The following is a 22,585-nucleotide window of genomic DNA, read 5'->3' on the forward strand; positions in this document are numbered from 1 at the left end:
GGTTGGTATTCAGACTAACCTTATGCAGTTGGGTAACGTGCTCTGCAGGTGTGGCTACCTTGCAAAAAATTGTCTGATCTTGCAGATTAAGAATGTAAAAGAATCATAAAACAAACAGGGTAACATTACTGTAGGTGTCCACCTCTACGAAGACGACACCATTCTGTATAACTCTGGCCCTTCTTTGGACACTTAACTAACCTCCAGACAAGCTTCAATGCCATACAACTCTCCTTCCATGGCCTCCAACTGCTCTTAAATGCAAGTAAAACTAAATGCATGCTCTTCAACCGATCGCTGCCCGCACCTGCCCGCCCGCCCGCCCGTCCAGCATCACTACTCTGGACGGTTCTGACTTAGAATATGTGGACAACTACAAATACCTAGGTGTCTGGTTAGACTGTAAACTCTCCTTCCAGACTCACATTAAGCATCTCCAATCCAAAATTACATCTAGAATCAGCTTCCTATTTCGCAACAAAGCATCCTTCACTCATGCTGCCAAACATACTGTAGTAAAATTGACCATCCTACCGATCCTCGATGATGTCATTTACAAAATAGCCTCCAACACTCTACTCAACAAATTGGATGCAGTCTATCACAGTGACATCTGTTTTGTCACCAAGGCCCCATAGACTACCCACCGCAGCGACCTGTGTGCTCTCGTTGGCTGGCCCTAGCTTCATACTCATCGCCAAACCCACTGGCTCCAGGTCATCTACAAGTCTCTGCCAAGTAAAGCCCCGCCCTCTCAGCTCACTGGTCACCATAGCAGCACCCACCCGTAGCACGCGCATCTCACTGGTCACCCTCTTCATTTGGCCGCCTTTCCTTCCAGTTCTCTGCTGCCAATGACTGGAACGAACTGCAAAAATCACTGAAGCTGAAGACTCATATCTCCCTCACTAGCTTTAAGCACCAGTTGTCAGAGCAGCTCACAGATCACTGCATCTGTAAAAACTACCTCATCCCCATACTGTATTTATCTTGCTCCTTTGCACCCCAGTATCTCTACTTGCACATTCATCTTCTGCACATCTACCATTCCAGTGTTTAATTGCAATTACTTCGCCACCATGGCCCATTTATTGCCTTACCTCCCTTGTCCTACCTCATTTGCACATACTGTATATAGACTTTTTCTACAGAATGTTTGTTTATTCCATGTGTAACTGTTGTTGTATGTGTCGAACTGCTTTGCATTATCTTGGCCAGGTCGCAGTTGCAAATGAGAACTTGTTCTCAACTAGCCTACCTGGTTAAATAAAGGTGAACAAAAATATATATATCAGCTATAGAACACAACATTTGCCATAAGGACTGTTCATCCTGTTGTCATGCTCTATCAACTGCTATTACAGTCTGCATGAGAACTTATGTCATATGCTTCATAAGTGTACCATAAATGTACCAGGTGATATGGCATTTTATCATTTATTAAACTCTGTCACTTAACGTTGAATGGAATGATGCACTACATAACCATGTCATATGCCGTTATAGAGTGTGTACAGACACCTTAAGTAAAGTGACATTAATTTGTTAGAAAACAGTTATGAATGCGCTTAATACCACAGGATGAATTGAGTATCACAAAACCATTCAGGATCTCCAAGAAACATGGGCAAACGAGAGGGGGTGTATCATCTTTGACTCCAACTTTCGCACTCGTCATTATTCATTCATGATAGTTTTTTTCTGATCATGACAGCATCCAAATTGATTAAGATCTTTTCAACCCCAAAAATATTCTCACTTACTGTAAGAAAAAGTGATTCAAAAATGACACGACATTCACCATTCAGTTACTATTGGGCAGATATGACCCAAATCAAACTGTAAATACATCAAGTTCGTAGCCACAAGCTTGATGTGGTCATTACATGTGGGGGACAAGATGCGTAAAGTGCTTTAGTCTAAATGGTAAAATAGACTATTGTCAAATAAAAAGGTGACATTCTGTACTGTCGCCTCATATGAATAATTTGATTTCAAATCCAAACTGCTGGAGTACAGAGCCAAAATAAAAAATGTTTTGGGCTTTCCCCTGACACGCCTAGTATATAGGTCCTGGATGTGTTGGGGTTCTTTCCTTGTCAATCATTGGCTCATTGGTGAAATTAGCATTCAGACGATATCTTGAATTAAATCATCAGAAGTTGACAACAGGAACATAGCAGTGCTGCAGAGATGGTTGTCCTTCTGGAAGGTTCTCCCATCTCCACAGAGGAGCTCTATCTATCCCTGACCAAGGCCCTTCTCCCCCGATTGCTCTGTTTTGCCAGGCGGCTAGCTCTAGGAAGAGTCTGGAACCACCAAAAGGTCTTCCATTGAAGAATGATGGAGGCCACTGTGTTCTTGGAAACCTTCAATGCTGCAGACATTTTTTGGTATGCTTCCCCAGATCTGTGCCGCGACGCAATCCTGTCTCGGAACACTACGGACAATTCCTTCGACCTTTGCTCCGACGTGCACTGTCAACTGTGGGCCTTTCCAAATCATGTCCAATCAATTGAATTTACCACAAGTGGACTCCAATCAAGTTGTAGAAACATCTCAAGGATGATCAATGGAAACAGGATGTACCTGGTCTCAATTTTCGAGTCTCATAAAAGGGTCTGAATACGTAAAATATAAAATATTACATTTGCAAAACTTTCAAATAACTTGTTTTCGCTCTGTCATTATGCTGTATTGTGTGTAGATTGCTGAATATTTGTATTTATTTAATCCATTTTAGAATAGTTGTAACGTGACAAAATGTGGATCAAGTCAAGGGGTCTGAATACTTTAAGGCACTGTATTGCCCCAGATACTCTAGCCCAGGGGTGCAGTGGTGTCAGACTCATTCCATGCAGGGCATAGTGTCTGCTGGCATTTGTTATATTCTTTCAATTTGTGTTCAATTAAGTCAGACTAGGTGAGGGGAGTTCAGTGACCTTGGTTGTGTTCCCGTGCTCAGACTATACATGCATCAACCAAAGGTTGTGTGCTACATCATCGACTGTGCTGTCGCGCACCAGATTGCTATAACATATGTGGTTAGTTGATGCGTAAAATACCTATCCAGGCGTTGTAAGATCTGGCATTCGTCAGCAATGCAATGTCTGAGCAGAAGAACACGACCCTTAATTGATCAATCAAGTACAAGGGAGGAGTGAACCTGCCGACACTGTGGTGTAGCTGCTCCTGAGTCAGCCCCAATGTGGGTTTTGTGAAGGTTCAGCATTATCCTGCTGTTAATCCCACAAGCATGGCATTTAACTTTTTTTGTGAGTGAAAACAAATGTGTAGGAGAAAATACCTCTAAAATAATTGCTGAATGCTATGTTGGCATCCTAGGATGATCTGAATTGCCCGTACACACTCAAGTAGTACAACTGATGTACAACGCATTTGGCCCAACCGTTGTGATAGAGTATTTATGCACCAAACTTTACACCAGCTTTGTGGAGATGCTGTAGTATCACAAAACTAAAAGTAATATCACAACCATTGTGTCAAATGCTTTGCACATCAGTTGCACAACCTGAGTGTGTATGGGGCCTGAAGAGTATATGGAGCCTGAAGACGTTGCTGTGACAGAAGGATTTCTTATTTTCTAGGCCATACGGTCCAATGGCCTCTTCATGAACACAATTGACACATTCCTGTGCCCTTTTTTTCCTGTCTAAACATACTGCAACTCATTAGATAAGGATGTATTTTTTTTTTTTTAATAAATGTTTGAATAAACTGTCAAATAACTAAGTTTTCACCTGTGTTTTAATGCACTTATTTATGAGCGATTGTATGAAAAGTTCTTAATATTTTCTAGTTCAGCAATCTACAACATGATAATTTACCAACTTACCCTGAAACGTAGTTTGACTATGGGGCCACATTTCAGATGAGTTTAAATATCCACTGCTGCAAACTTTAGCCATTTACCACAAAATTGCAAGACCAAATCATCTCAAGTGCTTTGGCTGGAATTTAATCCAAGGAACGCTGTGGAGAAGGGCATTGGACTGTCGACAATGCGTCTATTAAGGCAATGTTCCCGATGTTCCACCTTGTTTGGCACCCAGACTAACAGTACTTAACAAACCGACAAAAAGTAAAGTCAACACCAGTTTATTTGTATGATTGTTATATTAATAACTTCAGGACAGTACAATTTAAATACATAAGTGCGTATAAATATACAACAAAAAAGCATTGATCATAGACTTCCCTCAGACTTTGACATGCCAATCGAGAGCATCCTGTCGGGCTGTATCACCACCTGGTACGGCAACAGCTCCACCCACAACTGTAAGGCTCTCCAGAGGGTAGCGAGGTCTGCACAACGCATCACTGAGGGCAAACTACCTGCCCTCCAGGACACCTACACCACCCGATGTCATCCAGAAGGTGAGGTCAGTACAGGTACATCACAGCTGGGACCGAGAGACTGAAAAACAGCTTCTATCTTAAGGCCATCAGACTGTTAAACAGCCATCACTAACATTGAGTGGCTGCTGCCAACATACTGACTCAAATCTCTAGCCACTTTAAAAATAAAAAAAATGTATGTAATAAATATGTCACTAGTCACTTTAAACAATGCCACTTTATATAATGTTTACATACCCTACATTACTCATGTAATGTGCAGTGGGGCAAAAAAGTATTTAGTCAGCCACCAGTTGTGCAAGTTCTCCCACTTAAAAAGATGAGCCCTGTAATTTTCATCATAGGTACACTATGACAGACAAAATGAGAAAAAAAATCCAGAAAATCACATTGTAGGATTTTTTATGAATGTATTTGCAAATGGTGGAAAAATAGGTATTTGTTCAATAACAAAAGTTTCTCAATACTTTGTTATATACCCTTTGTTGGCAATGACAGAGGTCAAACGTTTTCTGTAAGTCTTCACAAGGTTTTCACACTGTTGCTGGTATTTTGGCCCATTCTTCCATGCAGATCTCCTCTAGAGCAGTGATGTTTTGGGGCTGTTGCTGGGCAACACGGACTTTCAACTCCCTCCGAAGATTTTCTATGGGGTTGAGATCTGGAGACTGGCTAGGCCACTCCAGGACCTTGAAATGCTTCTTACGAAGCCACTCCTTCGTTGCCCGGGCGGTGTGTTTGGGATCATTGTCATGCTGAAAGACCCAGCCACGTTTCATCTTCAATGCCCTTGCTGATGGGAGGTTTTCACTCAAAATCTCACGATACATGGCCCCATTCATTCTTTCCTTTACACGGATCAGTCGTCCTGGTCACTTTTCAGAAAAACAGCCCCAAAGCATGATGTTTCCACCCCCATGCTTCACAGTAGGTATGGTGTTCTTTGGATGCAACTCAGCATTCTTTGTCCTCCAAACACGACGAGTTGAGTTTTTACCAAAAAGTTCTGACCATATGACATTCTCCCAATCTTCTTCTGGATCATCCAAATGCTCTCTAGCAAACTTCAGACGGGCCTGGACATGTACTGGTTTAAGCAGGGGGACACGTCTGGCACTGCAGGATTTGAGTCCCTGGCGGCGTAGTGTTACTGATGGTAGGCTTTGTTACTTTGGTCCCAGCTCTCTGCAGGTCATTCACTAGGTCCCCCCGTGTGGTTCTGGGATTTTTGCTCGCCGTTCTTGTGATTATTTTGACCCCACGGGGTGAGATCTTGCGTGGAGCCCCAGATCGAGGGAGATTATCAGTGGGCTTGTATGTCTTCCATTTCCTAATAATTGCTCCCACAGTTGATTTCTTCAAACCAAGCTGCTTACCTATTGCAGATTCAGTCTTCCCAGCCTGGTGCAGGTCTACAATTTTGTTTCTGGTGTCTTTTGACAGCTCTTTGGTCTTGGCCATAGTGGAGTTTGGAGTGTGACTGTTTGAGGTTGTGGATAGGTGTCTTTTATACTGATAACAAGTTCAAACAGGTGCCATTAATACAGGTAACGAGTGGAGGACAGAGGAGCCTCTCAAATCTTGCTTGTTTGTAGGTGACCAAATACTTATTTTCCACCATAATTTGCAAATAAATTCATAAAAAATCCTACAATGTGATTTTCTGGATTTTTTTCTTCTCATTTTGTCTGTCATAGTTGAAGTGTACCTATGATGAAAATTACAGGCCTCTCATTAAGTGGGAGAACTTGCACAATTGGGGGCTGACTAAATACTTTTTTGCCCCACTGTATATGCTTCAGTAATGTTGGATTCTTAGAGTTCATAGCAATGGTTATCAACTGTACCGCAGAAATGTAAATCACAGAAAATAGATTTAATAGTCTTGATTCCTGTGACTAATCCATTTGTGGCTATTTAACCTTTGAATATCAGCTAACCAACTTTATCAGGAGTTATTGCGAGGCTATTTGCAATGTGTTTACACAGTGGGAAATGCAGAAGTATTTTATTTTTCGCTATGATCAGCTTGTCAAAAATTGATGGATACAAACTTGAAACCACTGATCATGACAATGGGGTGAAACTCCTGGACAACAGTTGTGACTGTCCATTCCATATTGTCCATTTTACTTTGACCTGTCCTGTTTTTAGGATATGTTGTTTGTTAACATGGCAGCTCATTAGTCAGGTTAGGCTATTTGATCAGAGAAACCTGCATGATGTAAAAAGTGTCCATCTCATTACATTGTCAGACATTTTACCTCCAGGCTGTAGGCTACAGAAAAGGCCACATACAATTTTTTTTTACCATATCCTATATGTTCTACATTTTTGTTAGAGAATTTTCTGGATAGAACGTTGGTGGAGCGCTTCAAAGATGCATCTCACCAACAGCACCCTGGAGAGGCGTGCTGGGAATGGACAAGCAAAATATTTTGCGCCCCTGCCTTTGACAATTTGGGCACTGCTTATCAAAGGGCGGCATCAGCGCTCACCTAAAAACCCCATATGCCACTGGTTGAGAGAAATTGTCATTGTTTTGGGCAGAATTATGTGTGTTGTTGGAAGTGCGTCAGTTTAGCTTAGAAAAGGCTATCTGCCGCCACAGGCGGGCCGGCAGTGGGTATATGAGATTTGACTTCAGAAGAGTTAGAGGGTGTGTTGAGTATCTCATCCTTCCAGGCCGTTGGCATGGTGCATGAGCAATAGGGTCAAAGTATTGGAATGGGGTAGTGGATTTTTAACGAGTGTAGGGTTAGTTGGAAAGTTTTTATTTTTCCCCTTTTGTATCTCATGTACAATGGATTTATATTATAGTCCAGTTGGGGGCGGTAATGCAACATATTTGATGCCAACTGCAGTTTAACTCCAAAGAAGAAGAATTTCTCAACGTTAGCCCACGTGGGTTGTTGTTTCGAAGGAATCCGCGCTAGTTAAGCACCAATAACAAGAACATCATGGGGAAAAATAAACAGACGAAACCCGCAGAGGCATTTAAACAAGGTGCTACGACTGGGCAATATCCAAGGTAACGCTGACCAGCTGGTTCGCTCTTCTTTGTCCTACAGGCTTGCTAGCTATCTAAGTTAGCATGCTAGCTATCTTGAGAGTTAGTTACCCAGTTAGCAATGAGCACTCAGGAGGCCGGGGTCCCTCCAGTCCAGAATGGTCGCACCCCAAGCGACCGCTTTCTTGCCAATCGCCTCATTCACCGGGCCGTTTTCACTAGTGCGGTTTTCCTCATCCGGCGACACTACAGCTGCCAGTCGGAGGCAAGCCCCATTTTCAGCATCTAGTCAGCAGCATGCCTACTCCGTCACCACTTTTTATATATATATATATATCACTCACACACACAGGGTTGGGTAGGTTACTTTATAAATGTAATCCGTTAGTTGCTAGTTACCTGTCAAATTGTAATCAATGTAACTTTTGGATTACCCAAACTCAGTAACGTAATCTGATTACATTCAGTTACTTTTAGATTACTTTCCCTTTAAGAGGCATTAGAAGAAGACAAAACTGTATGTTACCAATTGAACCACATCTATTGCAGGATAAATCAATGTTAAAGTTTATATAGCTGGCCATATATGGATGTTACATTTTACTTTATGGGTTGGTTATGTAGGCTTCTTCTAACCCATTGCTTTCTACATATAAAGTACGATTAAATTAGACTTGGTTTTTAATGTAAAGATGTATCAGAATTCCAATAAATGTTATACTGCCTTGATCTTCAAGAATAGAACTTGGAAATGTGGAAGTATAGAATAGCTGAATGGTTTTACCTGTGCATAACCCCAAAGCTATGGATTTATTACGCAGCCCTACTCTGTTTATGATTTTGTCATGGAGGGCTGATTGGGTTTATTAATTCCTGTTGAAAAATAAATGCTGCGCTCATGGAATGGCATGCTATGTTTCTGGAAAACTACTGGAAAAGGCCATATGCCGCATAGGCCTAATGTTAAACGTTTTGTTGGTGACACTTTAATGTCTTGATAATCCACAGATGAAACAATAACAACGGTCGCCCCGTCTCTGTTTTGGTAAAAAGCTGAGTGATGGGCCTGGAGAAATGTAACCACTCTCAGATTAATAGACAGAGCTACAGTCAAAAGTTTGGACACACCTACTCATTCCAGGGTTTTTATTTTCTTTTTACTCTTTTCTACATTGTAAGACATCAAAACCCTGAAATCACACACATGGAATCATGTTGTAACCAAAAAAGGGTTAAACAAATCAAAATATATTTGAGATTCTTCAAAGTAGCCACCCTTTGGTTTGATGACATCGTTGCACACTTTTGGCATTATCTCAACCAGCTTCATGGGGTAGTCACCTGGAATGCATTTCAATGTGCCTTGTTCATTTGTGGAATTTCTTTCCTTAATGCGTTTGAGCCAATCAGTTGTGTTGTGACAAGGTAGGGGTGGTATACAGAAGATAGTCCTATTTGGTAAAAGACAAAGTCCATATTATGGAAAGAACAGCTAAAATAAGCAAAGAGAAACAACAGTCCATCATTACTTTAAGACATGAAGGTCAGTCAATCAGGAAAATGTCAAGAACTTTGAAATTTACTTCAAGTGCAGTTGCAAAAACCATCAAGCGCTATGATTAAACTGGCTCTCATGAGGACTGCCACAGGAAAGGAAGACCCAGAGTTACTTCTGCTGCAGAGGATAAGTTCATTAGAGTTAACTGCATCTCAGATTGCAGCCCAAATAAATGCTACATGTTTCAAGTAACAGAAACAGCTCAACATCAACTGTTCAGAGGAGACTGAACAGGCCTTCATGGTCGAATTGCTGCAAATAAACCACCACTAAAAGACACCAATAAGAAGAAGAGACTTGCTTGGGACAAACAACGATTAATGAACATTAGACCAGTGGAAATCTGCCCTTTGGTCTGATGAGTCCAAATTTGAGATTTTTGGTTCAAACCTCTATGTCTCTGTGAGACGCAGAGTAGGTGAACGGATCTTTGCATGTGTGGTTCCCACCGTGAAGCATGGAGGAGGTGGTGTGGAGGTGCTTTGCTTGTGACACTGTCTGTGATTTTATTTAGAATTCAAGGCACACTTAACCAGCATTCTGCAGCGATTCGCCATCCTATCTGTTTTGCACTTAGTGGGACTATCACTGTTTTTCAACAGGACAATGACCCAACACCTCCAGGCTGTGTAAGGGCTATTTGACCAAGAAGGAGAGTGATGGAGTGCTGCACCTGGCCTCCACAAACATCTGACCTCAACACAATTAAAATGGTTTGGGATGAGTTGGACCGCAGAGTGAAGAGGAAATCGGCCAACAAGTGCTCAGCATATGAGGGAACTCCTTCAAGACTGTTGGAAAAGCATTCCACGTGGAGCTGGTTGAGAGAATGCCAAGAGAGTATAAAGCTGTCATCAAGACAAAGGGTGGCTACTTTGAAGAATCTTTGAGGAATATATAAAATATATTTTGATTTGTTTAAAAACAATTGGGTTACTACATGATGTGTGTTATTTCTACAATGTAGAAAATAGTAAAAAGAGAAACCCTTGAATGAGTAGGTGTGTCCAAACCTTTGACTGTTACAGTATACCTTATTTTTTTTAAATCTTAAAAAAAAAAATAAACACTGGTACTGGAGACCTTCAGATGAGTCTTGTAAGCAAAACAGAACACCATTGTGTTCGTGAGAGTCAAATTTCAATAGAGTGGTGTTAATAGTTTGTAGGCCAAACTGTTCAGATGCTTCATACGATTTTGTGAGAAGACCAATTTTCAGATTTGTCTCATGGTCTGACAAACACCACTCTAGCTCTGCCACCTTTCACTGCAGATGTGGAAGCACAAGCATTTCGCTACACTCGCATTAACATCTGCTATCCATGTGTATGTGACAAATAAAATTTGATTTGGAAGGGCGATATCGGCGGACACAGTTGTCTCTAGCTTAAACAGACAGATTTCTTTTGGGGGGTACTTTTTACCCCTTTTTTTTCTCCCCAATTTTGTGATATCAATTGGTAGTTAGTCTTGTCCCATCTCTGCAACTCCCGTACGGACTCAGGAGAGGCAAAGATTGAGAGCCATGCGTCCTCTGAAACATGACCCTGCCAAGCTGCGCTGCTCGCTTTACCCGGAAGCCAGGCGCACCAATGTGTCAGAGGAAACACTTTACAACTGGCGACCGAAGTCAGTGTGCATGTGCCTGGCCTGCCACAAGTCGCTAGAGCACGATAGGACAAGGTCATCTCGGTTTTCATTTGAAGCATCATTTTATCATTTGCTTGTTTGTAACAATTGCAAAGACATTGGCAACTTTGTATTTGTAGTCAACTTCGTTTTGGAGTTATCAGCGGTCACAGAGAGAATGAAGTTGCTTATCTATATGTTCAGCTGAGATCTTCTGTGTATAAAGTGACCATAGATGCTTTTTTGCCCTTCTAACGACGCACTAACAGTAGCTGTTCTACAAGTGGTCTGAGGCAGCCGTTAAATAATGTGCAGTTTTAGTAATGATGGATTTGGGAGATTTAACGATGCTCCTACTAAGTTTCTAAAGTTTAATTTAGCTTTGAGATGCTTTTGGCAAACCGGGCCCAGGGCCACCATGTGACGGCTAAAGTTAAAATACTTTCATAACTCGCCAAAGTGAAGATGTTGCTAGAGTGCTGACAAACTTTTCTCTGTATGCTCAAGCTTCTATTTCTCAAAAATATATCAAATATTTTGAGCACTTTGTTAAACGCCAAACCAGTTATGGTCCATGCACATGCGTCTGATGCACATGCCGCTCATAGTGCACATTCAATGCATGACCATGTGACCAAATATTGTGATGACTTCTTGTTTACACATGATTTTACTTAGAGTAAATAAATGTCTTTCTTTTTCCATAAATTAATTGCCCCTCTAGCAAGAAGCCTAAACGAGATGGCAAGCCCAGACAGAAGGATCATCTTGAGCAGATTCCCTTCCGCCTTCGAGAGATTATGAAAAGCAAGGAGAGGATGAAGATGGGGCCCAGCAAGGCCAAAAAGATGAGGAAAGGTCAGTCATCATGGAATTCTAACCTTTTAATATTGTTCTAAGTCCTTGATTAGGCCTATACATGAATGCCTGTAGTATTAGCGAAGGTATTTGATACTTGTAAAAACTGACTTGCCTTTCTTAAAAGTTTAATTGAAGCTCTGTCTTCCAGTACTCCTCATTTTCTGTCCTTTTCTTTATATTCTTTACTTGGATCCCATTAGCTGATGCCATCGCCCTTGCTCCCAAACCCAAGCCAGGGGATGCTACAATCGTAGATATCCCTGTTCCACACTTCCGTAGAAAGAAGAAGGAGAGTGAGAAGACGTACCTGCGAAGGATGGGCAATGAGGCGCAGCACGTCCTCTTCCTCACCAAGAACCAGATAGAGAGACGGCCGGAGAGGGAGCTAGAGGAGCAGGAGAAACCTGCTGGCACCGGGAAATGCAAGTCTGACAAGAAGAAAGAGTGAGTGGAGCCAGACAAACATTCTGTCCCTCAATTCCAACCCAACCCCTAGCCCCGCCTTTCACATAGGCCTACACTTTTGTTTAAACCTTTTTGGACTTTGTTGTTTATTGGTTTAACGCAGCGTTTCCCAAACTAGGGGTCGCAAGAGAAACGCTGAAATAGAAGGGGGGGAAATGCTTTGGTTCATAGAACCGGGGTTACGTCAGTAGCAGCTAGATGCAGTTGTAATAAACAGCAGCTTATTTTTTCTTCGGACACGTGGCTCTATCTATTGAACGGTTTAAGCTACATCACTGAAAGTTGAGACTCTAAGGAACATGTATGTGTCTTCTGTTTCCCACTACCATGCCCACAATCCGGGCAGGACTCATTAGAACAGAGTAAACAAGACCAGGCACTACATCAGACTGGAGAAAAAAATAACATCTTAGAAAAAAATAACATCTGTTCTTTTTCTGCACAGAAGATCATACAAAATTATTGCCTGATCTTTTGAACTTCCCAATGCCTTTCTAATGCATTTGTCACTTCAAACCATAACTTTCTTTCAGATTGAAATACTGTCAAGGGTACTATCGGACTGATTTACAATAGACTGTCAAAGCCCCCCTGGGATCTCAAAAAAATAAATATCAATGGAATCATTAGTTTAACGCATCAAACATAGACTACGTTTAAGGTTGAGTGTGATGTTACCTGCTTTCTACAGCGTGATGACCATGTTAATTTGCCCCCATGTGATAATAAAGTTGACAAACTGTCCAACCCCTTCAGATCTACAGTAGTGTCTAGGGAGGAGGGGTTAGGGGTGATTTGAAATTAAGCCTTTGTATTTAGTCTAAAATGTAGTGGTCTCATTCCATCCTTAATTGTTTGTCCTCTCCTGTGTGACTGCAGATATGATAAAAGCCGGCTGGACAGGCTACATAAAAAGAAACTGGACAGGCGGGAAGAGAAGGCAGAAAACGACATGTTCATAGGTATGTATGGATTTTCAGCAGAGCATGCTGTATATCAGGTAATTAGAGATGTATACAGTGCCTTGCGAAAGTATTCGGCCCCCTTGAACTTTGCGACCTTTTGCCACATTTCAGGCTTCAAACATAAAGATATAAAACTGTATTTGTTTGTGAAGAATCAACAACAAGTGGGACACAATCATGAAGTGGAACGACATTTATTGGATATTTCAAACTTTTTTAACAAATCAAAAACGGAAAAATTGGTCGTGCAAAATTATTCAGCCCCCTTAAGTTAATACTTTGTAGCGCCACCTTTTGCTGCGATTACAGCTGTAAGTCGCTTGGGGTATGTCTCTATCAGTTTTGCACATCGAGAGACTGAAATTTTTTCCCATTCCTCCTTGCAAAACAGCTCGAGCTCAGTGAGGTTGGATGGAGAGCATTTGTGAACAGCAGTTTTCAGTTCTTTCCACAGATTCTCGATTGGATTCAGGTCTGGACTTTGACTTGGCCATTCTAACACCTGGATATGTTTATTTTTGAACCATTCCATTGTAGATTTTGCTTTATGTTTTGGATCATTGTCTTGTTGGAAGACAAATCTTCGTCCCAGTCTCAGGTCTTTTGCAGACTCCATCAGGTTTTCTTCCAGAATGGTCCTGTATTTGGCTCCATCCATCTTCCCATCAATTTGAACCATCTTCTCTGTCCCTGCTGAAGAAAAGCAGGCCCAAACCATGATGCTGCCACCACCATGTTTGACAGTGTGTTCAGGGTGATGAGCTGTGTTGCTTTTACGCCAAACATAACGTTTTGCATTGTTGCCAAAAAGTTCAATTTTGGTTTCATCTGACCAGAGCACCTTCTTCCACATGTTTGGTGTGGCTTGTGGCAAACTTTAAACGACACTTTTTATAGATATCTTTAAGAAATGGCTTTCTTCTTGCCACTCTTCCATAAAGGCCAGATTTGTGCAATATACGACTGATTGTTGTCCTATGGACAGAGTCTCCCACCTCAGCTGTAGATCTCTGCAGTTCATCCAGAGTGATCATGGGCCTCTTGGCTGCATCTCTGATCAGTCTTCTCCTTGTATGAGCTGAAAGTTTAGAGGGACGGCCAGGTCTTGGTAGATTTGCAGTGGTCTGATACTCCTTCCATTTCAATATTATCGCTTGCACAGTGCTCCTTGGGATGTTTAAAGCTTGGGGAATCTTTTTGTATCCAAATCCGGCTTTAAACTTCTTCACAACAGTATCTCGGACCTGCCTGGAGTGTTCCTTGTTCTTCATGATGCTCTCTGCGCTTTTAACGGACCTCTGAGACTATCACAGTGCAGGTGCATTTATACGGAGACTTGATTACACACAGGTGGATTGTATTTATCATCATTAGTCATTTAGGATTGGATCATTCAGAGATCCTCACTGAACTTCTGGAGAGAGTTTGCTGCACTGAAAGTAAAGGGGCTGAATAATTTTGCATGCCCAATTTTTCAGTTTTTGATTTGTTAAAAAAGTTTGAAATATCCAATAAATGTCGTTCCACTTCATGATTGTGTCCCACTTGTTGTTGATTCTTCACAAACAAATACAGTTTTATATCTTTATGTTTGAAGCCTGAAATGTGGCAAAAGGTCGCAAAGTTCAAGGGGGCCGAATACTTTCGCAAGGCACTGTACATGCTGCCACCATCTTATTCTCTATCCCTTAACTTTTAGATGAAGTTGCCTTTGGAGAAGTTGCCATGGCACCGCCGACTCTGAGTATCAAGCCCAGGAAGGCACTGATCAAGCCCCAGGTAAGTGTGTGTACATGTGAGTACGTAAAAAGAGCTATCCTCATTTTAATGATATCACTCCCCAGAGAGGTATACTACGATGCAAGCTAGATTACTCAGGATTTGCTGAAGCTAGCCTGCATTGGTTAGCTAAACATTCCAGCTCAGGCTTTATCCATGTTATGAAGGTGGATATTGATCGTGCACCTGTCGCCTGCTCAAGCCGAGCTTGTTACTGTGTGCTCATGCCGCACAAGGCTAAGTCAAACAAAAGTCATACAAAAGGTTTACTTTGCGTGACGTTTCAAGTGCATCTTGTCATTACTAAATGTATAATGTGATACGTATTTTAATGACCTTTTTTTAAATTAATAAAATGTTTAATTAGTCTTCTCCTCAAATGAAGAGGATGATGACGAGAGGGAGAGAAACAGATTTAATTGTTCCTCAACTCACAGCTCAGGTACTGGGCACCCCAGTGGCGCAGCGGTCTAATGCACTGCATCTCGGTGCTGGAGGCGTCGCTACATCCGGCCGTAATTGGGAGTCCCATAGGGTGGCCCACAATTGGCCCAGCGGTGCCCAGGGTTGGCTGATATAGGCTGTGATTGTAAATAAGACTGTGTTCTTAACTGACTTGCCTTGTTAAATTAATAAAAAAAGTTTAAATAATTCAACAACAACAAAAAAATTCAGGGTAAGTGGAGTTAGCCCTGACTTAGACTGCCCCGGAGACGGTTAATTCTGACAGATTCGTTGCCTGGTTAAAAGGTGAGCCACTTTAGTGTCACCGGTTATCCCGAGTTGAACTCTGAGTTGACCAGTGTTAGCTCGCTAACTCCTCTATCTCACGTCATAGTACACCACTCTGGCATCTTAGAGTAGTGCTGATCTAGGATCAGTTTTGCCTTTTTGGATCCTAATGAATAAGATGTAAAAAAATATATTTCACCTTTTATTTTGACCGAGAAGTCGTACTGAGACACAGGTCTCTTTTACAGATGAACCCTGCATAAATATTGTACATAAAATTACAAATCTATTAAGAAATGGACACATTTATCAACATTGAGGTCGCCGATCATTACTCTGAATGGACCAGAAGATCTCATTTCAGTGAGTCCTGTAAGTTATTCCACATAAAGGGCGCAAAAAAAATAAATGCAGCTTTACCCAAATTTGTGGAGAACGACGGGGCCAAACCCAGTCCCGTGCTTGGTTTATCTACAAAGCCCTCATGGAGAAATTTTGTATCGATCATCGTTAATTCAATTTAGACTTACAAATGACCAAACCCAGTCTTAGGCTTACTCTCCTTACATACAAAGAGGCCCAACCCACTTTTTGATACAAAAGACAATGGTGAGTTCTATAACCATCACCAGTAATAAACATAAGGGCACAATGGAAAACAGCATCTAGTAGTTTAAGTGTAGATTATGCTGCATGCATATAGATAATATCCCCAGAAACTATAATAGACATAAAAGTGGCCTGAACAACTTCCTTCCTATTAACAGAAGTCAGACATGCTTTGTTTCTGTAAGAGAACACAACCTTAAACATGAACTTTATCAGCTCATTGACATGTTTTTTTAAATTACAGTTTTGTCATCAAGCCAGATACCAAAATATTTGTAGGAAGGAACTTGCTCAATGTGTGTACTGTTCAAACTAGTAATTTACACATGTTATTTAAATGTGGGTTATGGGACCTAGAAAAAAGCATGTTTTGCATTTAGCATTAAGTTTAGATCCAATAATAACCTCTGCAATGCTTGGCAGTCAGACTTCAAATGTGAAAAGGCTTGGCCAACTGATGGAACAATGGAATAAAACACAAATGAAATATATATATTTTACAGCATTACCAATTTATTTATTGAAATGAATTAATTAGGCCCTAATCTATGGATTTCACATGACTGGGCAGGGGCGCAGCCATGGTGGGCCTTAGAGAGCATATGCCCACCAATCAGAATGAGTTTTATCACACAAAAGGAATTTATTATAGACCAAAATATTCATCAGGTGTCCAGGTGGCTGGTCTCAGACGATCTGGCAGATAAAGAAGCCAGATGTGGAGGTCCTGGGCTGGCGTGGTTACACCAGGTCTGCGGTTGTAAGGCCGGTTGGATGTACTGCCAAATTCTCTAAAATGACGGAGATGGCTTATCGTAGATAAATTAATATTAAATTCTCTGGCAACAGCTCTGGTGGACATTCCTGCAGTCAGCATGCCAGTTGCACACTCCCTCAACTTGAGACATCTGTGGCATTGTGTGACAAAATTGCTCATTTTAATGGCCTTTTATTGTCCCCAGCACAAGGTGCACCTGTGTAATGATCATTCTGTTTAATCAGCTTCTTGATATGCCGCACCTGTCAGGTGGATGGATTACCTTGGCAAAGGAGAAACGCACACAAACAGGGATGTAAACAAATGTGTGGACACAATATGAGAGAAATAAGCTTTTTGTGTGTAACATTTTATTTCAGCTCATGAATCATGGGACCAACACTTTACATGTTGCAGTTATATTTTTGTTCAGTATAGATTGTAAACAGTAATGGGCTGAGTATCGAACCTTGGGCCACCTCTTTATGTTGGCTTCAGAGTGGCGCAGTGGTCTAAGGCACTGTATCTCAGTGCAAGAGGCGTCACTGCAATCCCTGGTTCGAATCCATGCTGCATCATGATTGGGAGTCCCATAATTGGCCCAGCATTGTCCGGGTTTGGCTGGGGTAGGCCGTCATTGTAAATAAGAATTTGTTCTTAACTGACTTGCCTAGTTAAATAAAAAATTATAATAATCATTATGTAACTCAAAGCTCTCAGATATGACCCCATCTACTTTGATGGCCTGAGTTCTGACATTGAGATAATTATGAAACCATTGGCAAGTATCAGTACCCAATGCTATGGAGGACAGCTTATTCAACAGAATAACATGGTCTACAGTATCAAGCTTTAGTCTACAAACATGGCAGCACAATTCTTTCTAACTAAGTCATTTGTAATATCATTTACAACGAGCATGGTAGGCGAAGTGGTGCTATGTTTGGGTCTGAATCCGGATTGAATAACATAGAAAATAACTTGGTTTGTTGACCAATGATTGTAGTAATTTCGCAAGACAAGGGAGCCTGGAAATGGGTCAATAATTATCGAGATCACCACTATCCCCGCCCTTATGGAGTGTTATCACAAAAGCTGCTTTCGACACTTCCTGATATTTCCTGATAGTGTGCTATTGTGCCAGCAATGAGGGGCAATGCATACTTACACAAACACGGGTCAGCCCCTAATGATTTCTTGGCTAATAAGGCAGCAATAATTTATTTATTTGATTTGCCAAAAAGAAAAACACTGACTACCATTTCCCAAGTCACGTGAGATTGACTGACCAATGGTTCTAATATTTTCGCAAGACAAGGGAGCCTGGAAATGGGTAGATCATTCTCAAGATCACTACTATCCCCGTCCTTATGGAGTAGCACAAAAGCTGCATACCACACTTTTGCAATAATTCCATGGATGATCAGCACTCCTACCTTTAGACGCTTTGTGAATACAGGCTCAGATGAATGGCTCTAGACTATTAAATAATGTTAGTCCTTCTCTCTCTCTTCCAGGGTGTGTGTAAGGGTCTCCTGCTGAACTCTCTGCTGGGCCAGACCCAGTTCTCCACAGCCAAGCCATCCATGGCCAGGCAGAGGATGATGGAGGAGGAGAGGCAGCGGGTGGTGCAAGCCTACCGCCACCTGAAGAAACAGAAGCAGCATCAGCAAGAGGCCAAAGCAACTGGGATAGAGAAGCTGAAGAACCTCCAGTGAGACTCCAGTGGTCCCATTCTCTGCCTTGCTCCCTCCCCCAAGGTGTGCACTTCTCACTTACACTGTCCAAATACTATTTTTATATGTGGCTCTATACTCCAGCTATTTTTATTTGAGAGCAGGTGACAGTATTCCAATATTCCTTGTACACTATGACTACATCAAGCTTGTGACTTTACAAACTTGTTGGATGCATTTACAGCCTGTTCTGGTGTTTTCAGATTACATGTTGTCCAATAGGAAGTGATTGGTGAATAATGTATTTTGTTTGACTCACTTTTATTGCAAGAATAGATTACGTTTGTGAACACTTCTACATTCATGTGGATTCTACCATGATTATACCATGATTAGGAATGAATGATGAGGGTCAAAGATCATACCCCCCAAAAAATGTTTGTCACCCATTATTGGGAATGGTGAGAGTTTGACATGCTTTGTTTTAGCCTCTAACTTTCTCACTCATCATTATTCATGATTGTTGTTTTTTCTTAATCGTGGCATTATCAGGATTGATTTAGAAGTGTTCAGAAACATCTTATCTACTCAGTTATTTTCTATTTTCAGTAAATCAGATAAATATGAAAGTACGCTCAAATTAGAGGTGACGTTCTGTACTTTCACCTGATACGAACATTTTCTCAAATCCAAAATGCTGTAAGACATATGGTGGAAAGTCTGTAAACCCCTGTAGCCTGTGCTTAAATCAAATGTTTTTTAATTCAATTGAGGTGAGTGAGCAAGTGCACATTTCAGGGTGAATGATGGGGAATTTGGCTGCATTGAAGATGACCAAATCTAAGTGGAACCACATGGAGGGGACGAGGATTAGCTCATCTGATCACCAAGCAGTTCATATTCCTTTCCCAATCTGCAGTGAGTTTTTGTGGACACTGGGATGGATTCTGACTGGTATTGAAAGGACCAGACCACCTCTGCACATATGGACTGTTTCTCCTTGAATAAGTAGCTTTCCTTCCTACCTACCTGCAGGCCTTGCCATTTATGTCAGGTACTTCTGACTGTCAATGCCACTGTTTTCTGTATTAACTATCTTCTCTTGTGGCAATGCATGACTGCTTTGACATGGACTAAATTATGACTCTTTGGGGACTTTAAAACCTCTAACTTTTCCATGCAGTTTGGATGGAATGAACTATATACAGTGCCTTCAGAAAGTATTCAGACCCCTTGACTTTTTCCATATTTTCTTACGTTAGAGTTTTTCTAAAATTGATTAAATTGTTTTTTCTCTCATCAATCTACGCATAATACCCCATAATGACAAAGCAAAAACAGGTTTCCAATTTTTTGTTAACTTATTCTAAATATCACATTTACATAGGTATTCAGACCCTTTTACTCAGTACTTTGTTGAAGCATCTGGCAGCAATTACAGCATCAAATCTTCTTAGGTATGATGCTACAAGCTTGGCACACCTATATATGGAGAGTTTCTCCCATTATTCTCTGCAGATCCTCTCAAGCTCTGTCAGGTTGGATGGAGAGCGTTGCTGCACAGCTATTTTCAGGTCTCTCCAGAGATGTTCGATCGGGTTCAAGTCCGGGCTCTGGCTGGGCCACTCAATGACATTGAGACTTGTCCCGAAGCCCCTCCTGCATTGTCTTGGCTGTGTGCTTAGTGTCATTGTCCTGTTGGAAGGTGAACCTTTGCCCCAGTCTGAGGTCCTGAGCACTCTGGAGCAGGTTTTCATCAAGGATTTTTCTGTACTTTGCTCCGTTCATTTTTTCCCCAATCCTGACGAGTCTCCCTGCCTCTGAAAAACATCCCCACAGCATGATTCCGCCACCACCATGCTTGACCGTATCGATGGTGCCAGGTTTCCTCCAGATGTGACTCTTGGCATTCAGGCCAAATATTTCAGATGGTTGTCCTTCTGGAAGGTTCTCCCATCTCCACAGAGGAGCTCTATCTATCCTTGACCAAGGCCCATCTCCCCTGATTGCTCAGTTTTGCCAGGCGTTCAGCTCTAGCATGAGTCTTGGTGGTTCCAAACATCTACCATTTAAGAATGATGGAGGCCACTATGTTCTTGGGGACCTTCAATGCTGCAGAAATGTTTTGGTACACTTCCCCAGATCTGTGCTTCAACACAATCCTGTTTCGGTGCGCTGCGGACAATTCCTTAGACCTCATGGCTTGGTTTTTGCTCTGACATGCACTGGCAACTGTGGGACCTTATATTGACAGGTGTTTGCCTTTCCAAATCATGTCCAATCATTTGAATTGACCACAGGTGGACTCCAATCAAGTTGTAGAAACATCTCAAGGATGATCAATGGAAACAGGATGCTCCTGAAGCTTAATTTTGTGTCTGATAGCAAGGAGTCTGAATACTTATGTAAATAAAGTATTTCTTTTTTTTATATTTAATAACTTTGCAAAAATGTAACTTGTTTTTGTTTTGTCATTATGGGGTATTGTGTGTAGATTACTGAGGATAATTCTTTTTTTTTAAATCCATTTTAGAATAAGGTTGTAACAAAAGGTCAAGGGGTCTGAATACTTTCCAAAGGCACTGTATTATTTACGGCCCTGCTGTACCGAGCAAGAAACGTTTGCACCTGCCATTCCCACTAGGTGGTAGTCAGGACAGAAACATCATCGGGGTGCTTCTTGTTATGTTATTAGTAATAATAATGATTGTTTCTGGAGCGAATGTGGTATTGTTTTGAATAAAATGTAACATCGTAACTGCATACGGTTCCCATACATTTCTGCAGGTGCTGTTTGTTATATTTGTTGCTCAAATAATGTATTTCAATTGCGTTTGTCAATATTTGTACAGAGATAGTTGTTTCACCACTCTTTAGTTCTAAAATCACATCAGACAGGTGTGGTTTTGTTTCAATGCAAAGGAGCTAATAATTGTATAGCCAATAGTTAATCTATAGGGGAGCTATTTGTAGAGGTTGGGCAGTAGGTAAGGTAGGGGTTTTCTTTTGTTAGACCTACGTAACAGACTCCCTCCACATATCTTAATGATGTCCCCAAGCCTAAATAAATCAGCCCGGCACCCTCTGTTTACATCTGTAATCCCAAAAAATGTTGATTTACAAGACATGAAAGGACCCGTTGTCTGAGGATCTTTGGCCTGGGGAACAACTAATGCAGCCGGCCGGACCTAGATATTTCTAGCTGGTTTGTTTAGAGCTTCTCCTGTGTAAGAATCTACGAACATCTCAGGTTACATGGACTTGTTGATATACTTTCATAAACCGCAAATACATTTTTACAAACCTTTTAAAAATCTGTCTTTGTCCACTTTTTTTATTTTTTATTCTCTCCCCTGCTTTGTCATCCCTATGACAAAGTGACTGTGTACAGCTATACAGAAATAATAGATTATATAATAACAACTTCTACTGACTATGGATGGATGGATGGATGGATGGATGGAAGCTGTTTATCAGCTTGAACATGCCTGATGTTGTGTAGGTCTGTCGAGTGTGTTGTCATGGTGACAGTAAATCCCTGTTGCCCAGTGAGAGACTGGACAGGTGGTTGTGATTTCTAGTGAAGGCTGGCTGACTGGACTGTATCCGCTAAGTTCAATGACCAATATTTTCATTGCTCATAGTTTCAGGGGGGTACTGTACCATAGAATTACATGGGAATAATCTCTATGTACTCAAGCCTTCATGTACCTTTTCAAGCCTTCATGTACCTAAGTCATTCAAGGGTAACTTTGAACACTAGTAGTGATTCACAGGAAGTTTATGTTCTGTAGATTAAGACTCAGCCTTTTATTTTCAGTTGAAGTTAAGCAGGGACGTGTTTGCTCAGGAAGAAGTAAACAGTAACATATGAAATGTTGCAGATGCAGTAGAAATGTAATGAATAGAGCTGACATGATTCCTTGTACTCTGTCAGAAATGCATGTCTGTTCTATTTCTATCTGAACTGACTACTGTGCGTGAACCAGGAATTCCCCATTGCTCCTTGTCTGTTTGGAATCTGTCTCCATGGAAACAACTCATCAGTTATCCATTATTGGTTAGGGCCGCAATCTATGACCCACATCATATTTGTGTGGTCAGGAGGTTCAACCATACTGTTTAATTTTTTTTAATCAGAAAACAAGAGGCAATGTGTGTCCC

The 22,585-nt window shown here is 41.3% G+C and overlaps 1 protein-coding gene across 1 annotated transcript; it reads left to right on the top strand.

The window, feature by feature from the left end:
* Positions 1 to 7,253: 7,253 nt before the first annotated feature.
* LOC139420915 (coiled-coil domain containing 137) lies at positions 7,254 to 21,184 on the top strand. Its single transcript, XM_071171332.1, has 6 exons — positions 7,254 to 7,411; positions 11,302 to 11,435; positions 11,639 to 11,882; positions 12,783 to 12,865; positions 14,568 to 14,647; positions 18,263 to 21,184. The coding sequence occupies exons 1-6, from the start codon at positions 7,341 to 7,343 to the stop codon at positions 18,461 to 18,463; spliced, it is 813 nt and encodes a 270-aa protein (XP_071027433.1). The 5' UTR covers positions 7,254 to 7,340; the 3' UTR covers positions 18,464 to 21,184.
* Positions 21,185 to 22,585: the final 1,401 nt, after the last annotated feature.

Source organism: Oncorhynchus clarkii, chromosome 12 (genome assembly GCF_045791955.1).
Source record: "Oncorhynchus clarkii lewisi isolate Uvic-CL-2024 chromosome 12, UVic_Ocla_1.0, whole genome shotgun sequence".
NCBI classification, from domain to species: Eukaryota; Metazoa; Chordata; class Actinopteri; order Salmoniformes; family Salmonidae; genus Oncorhynchus; species Oncorhynchus clarkii.

Excerpts from the sequence above, each read along its gene's own strand:
- LOC139420915 (XM_071171332.1), top strand. The coding sequence starts at position 7,341 with ATGGGGAAAAATAAACAGACGAAACCCGCAGAGGCATTTAAACAAGGT. Across the intron at positions 11,436-11,638 it reads GGCCAAAAAGATGAGGAAAG|CTGATGCCATCGCCCTTGCT; the intron begins GTCAGTCATCAT and ends GGATCCCATTAG. Across the intron at positions 11,883-12,782 it reads AAGTCTGACAAGAAGAAAGA|ATATGATAAAAGCCGGCTGG; the intron begins GTGAGTGGAGCC and ends GTGTGACTGCAG.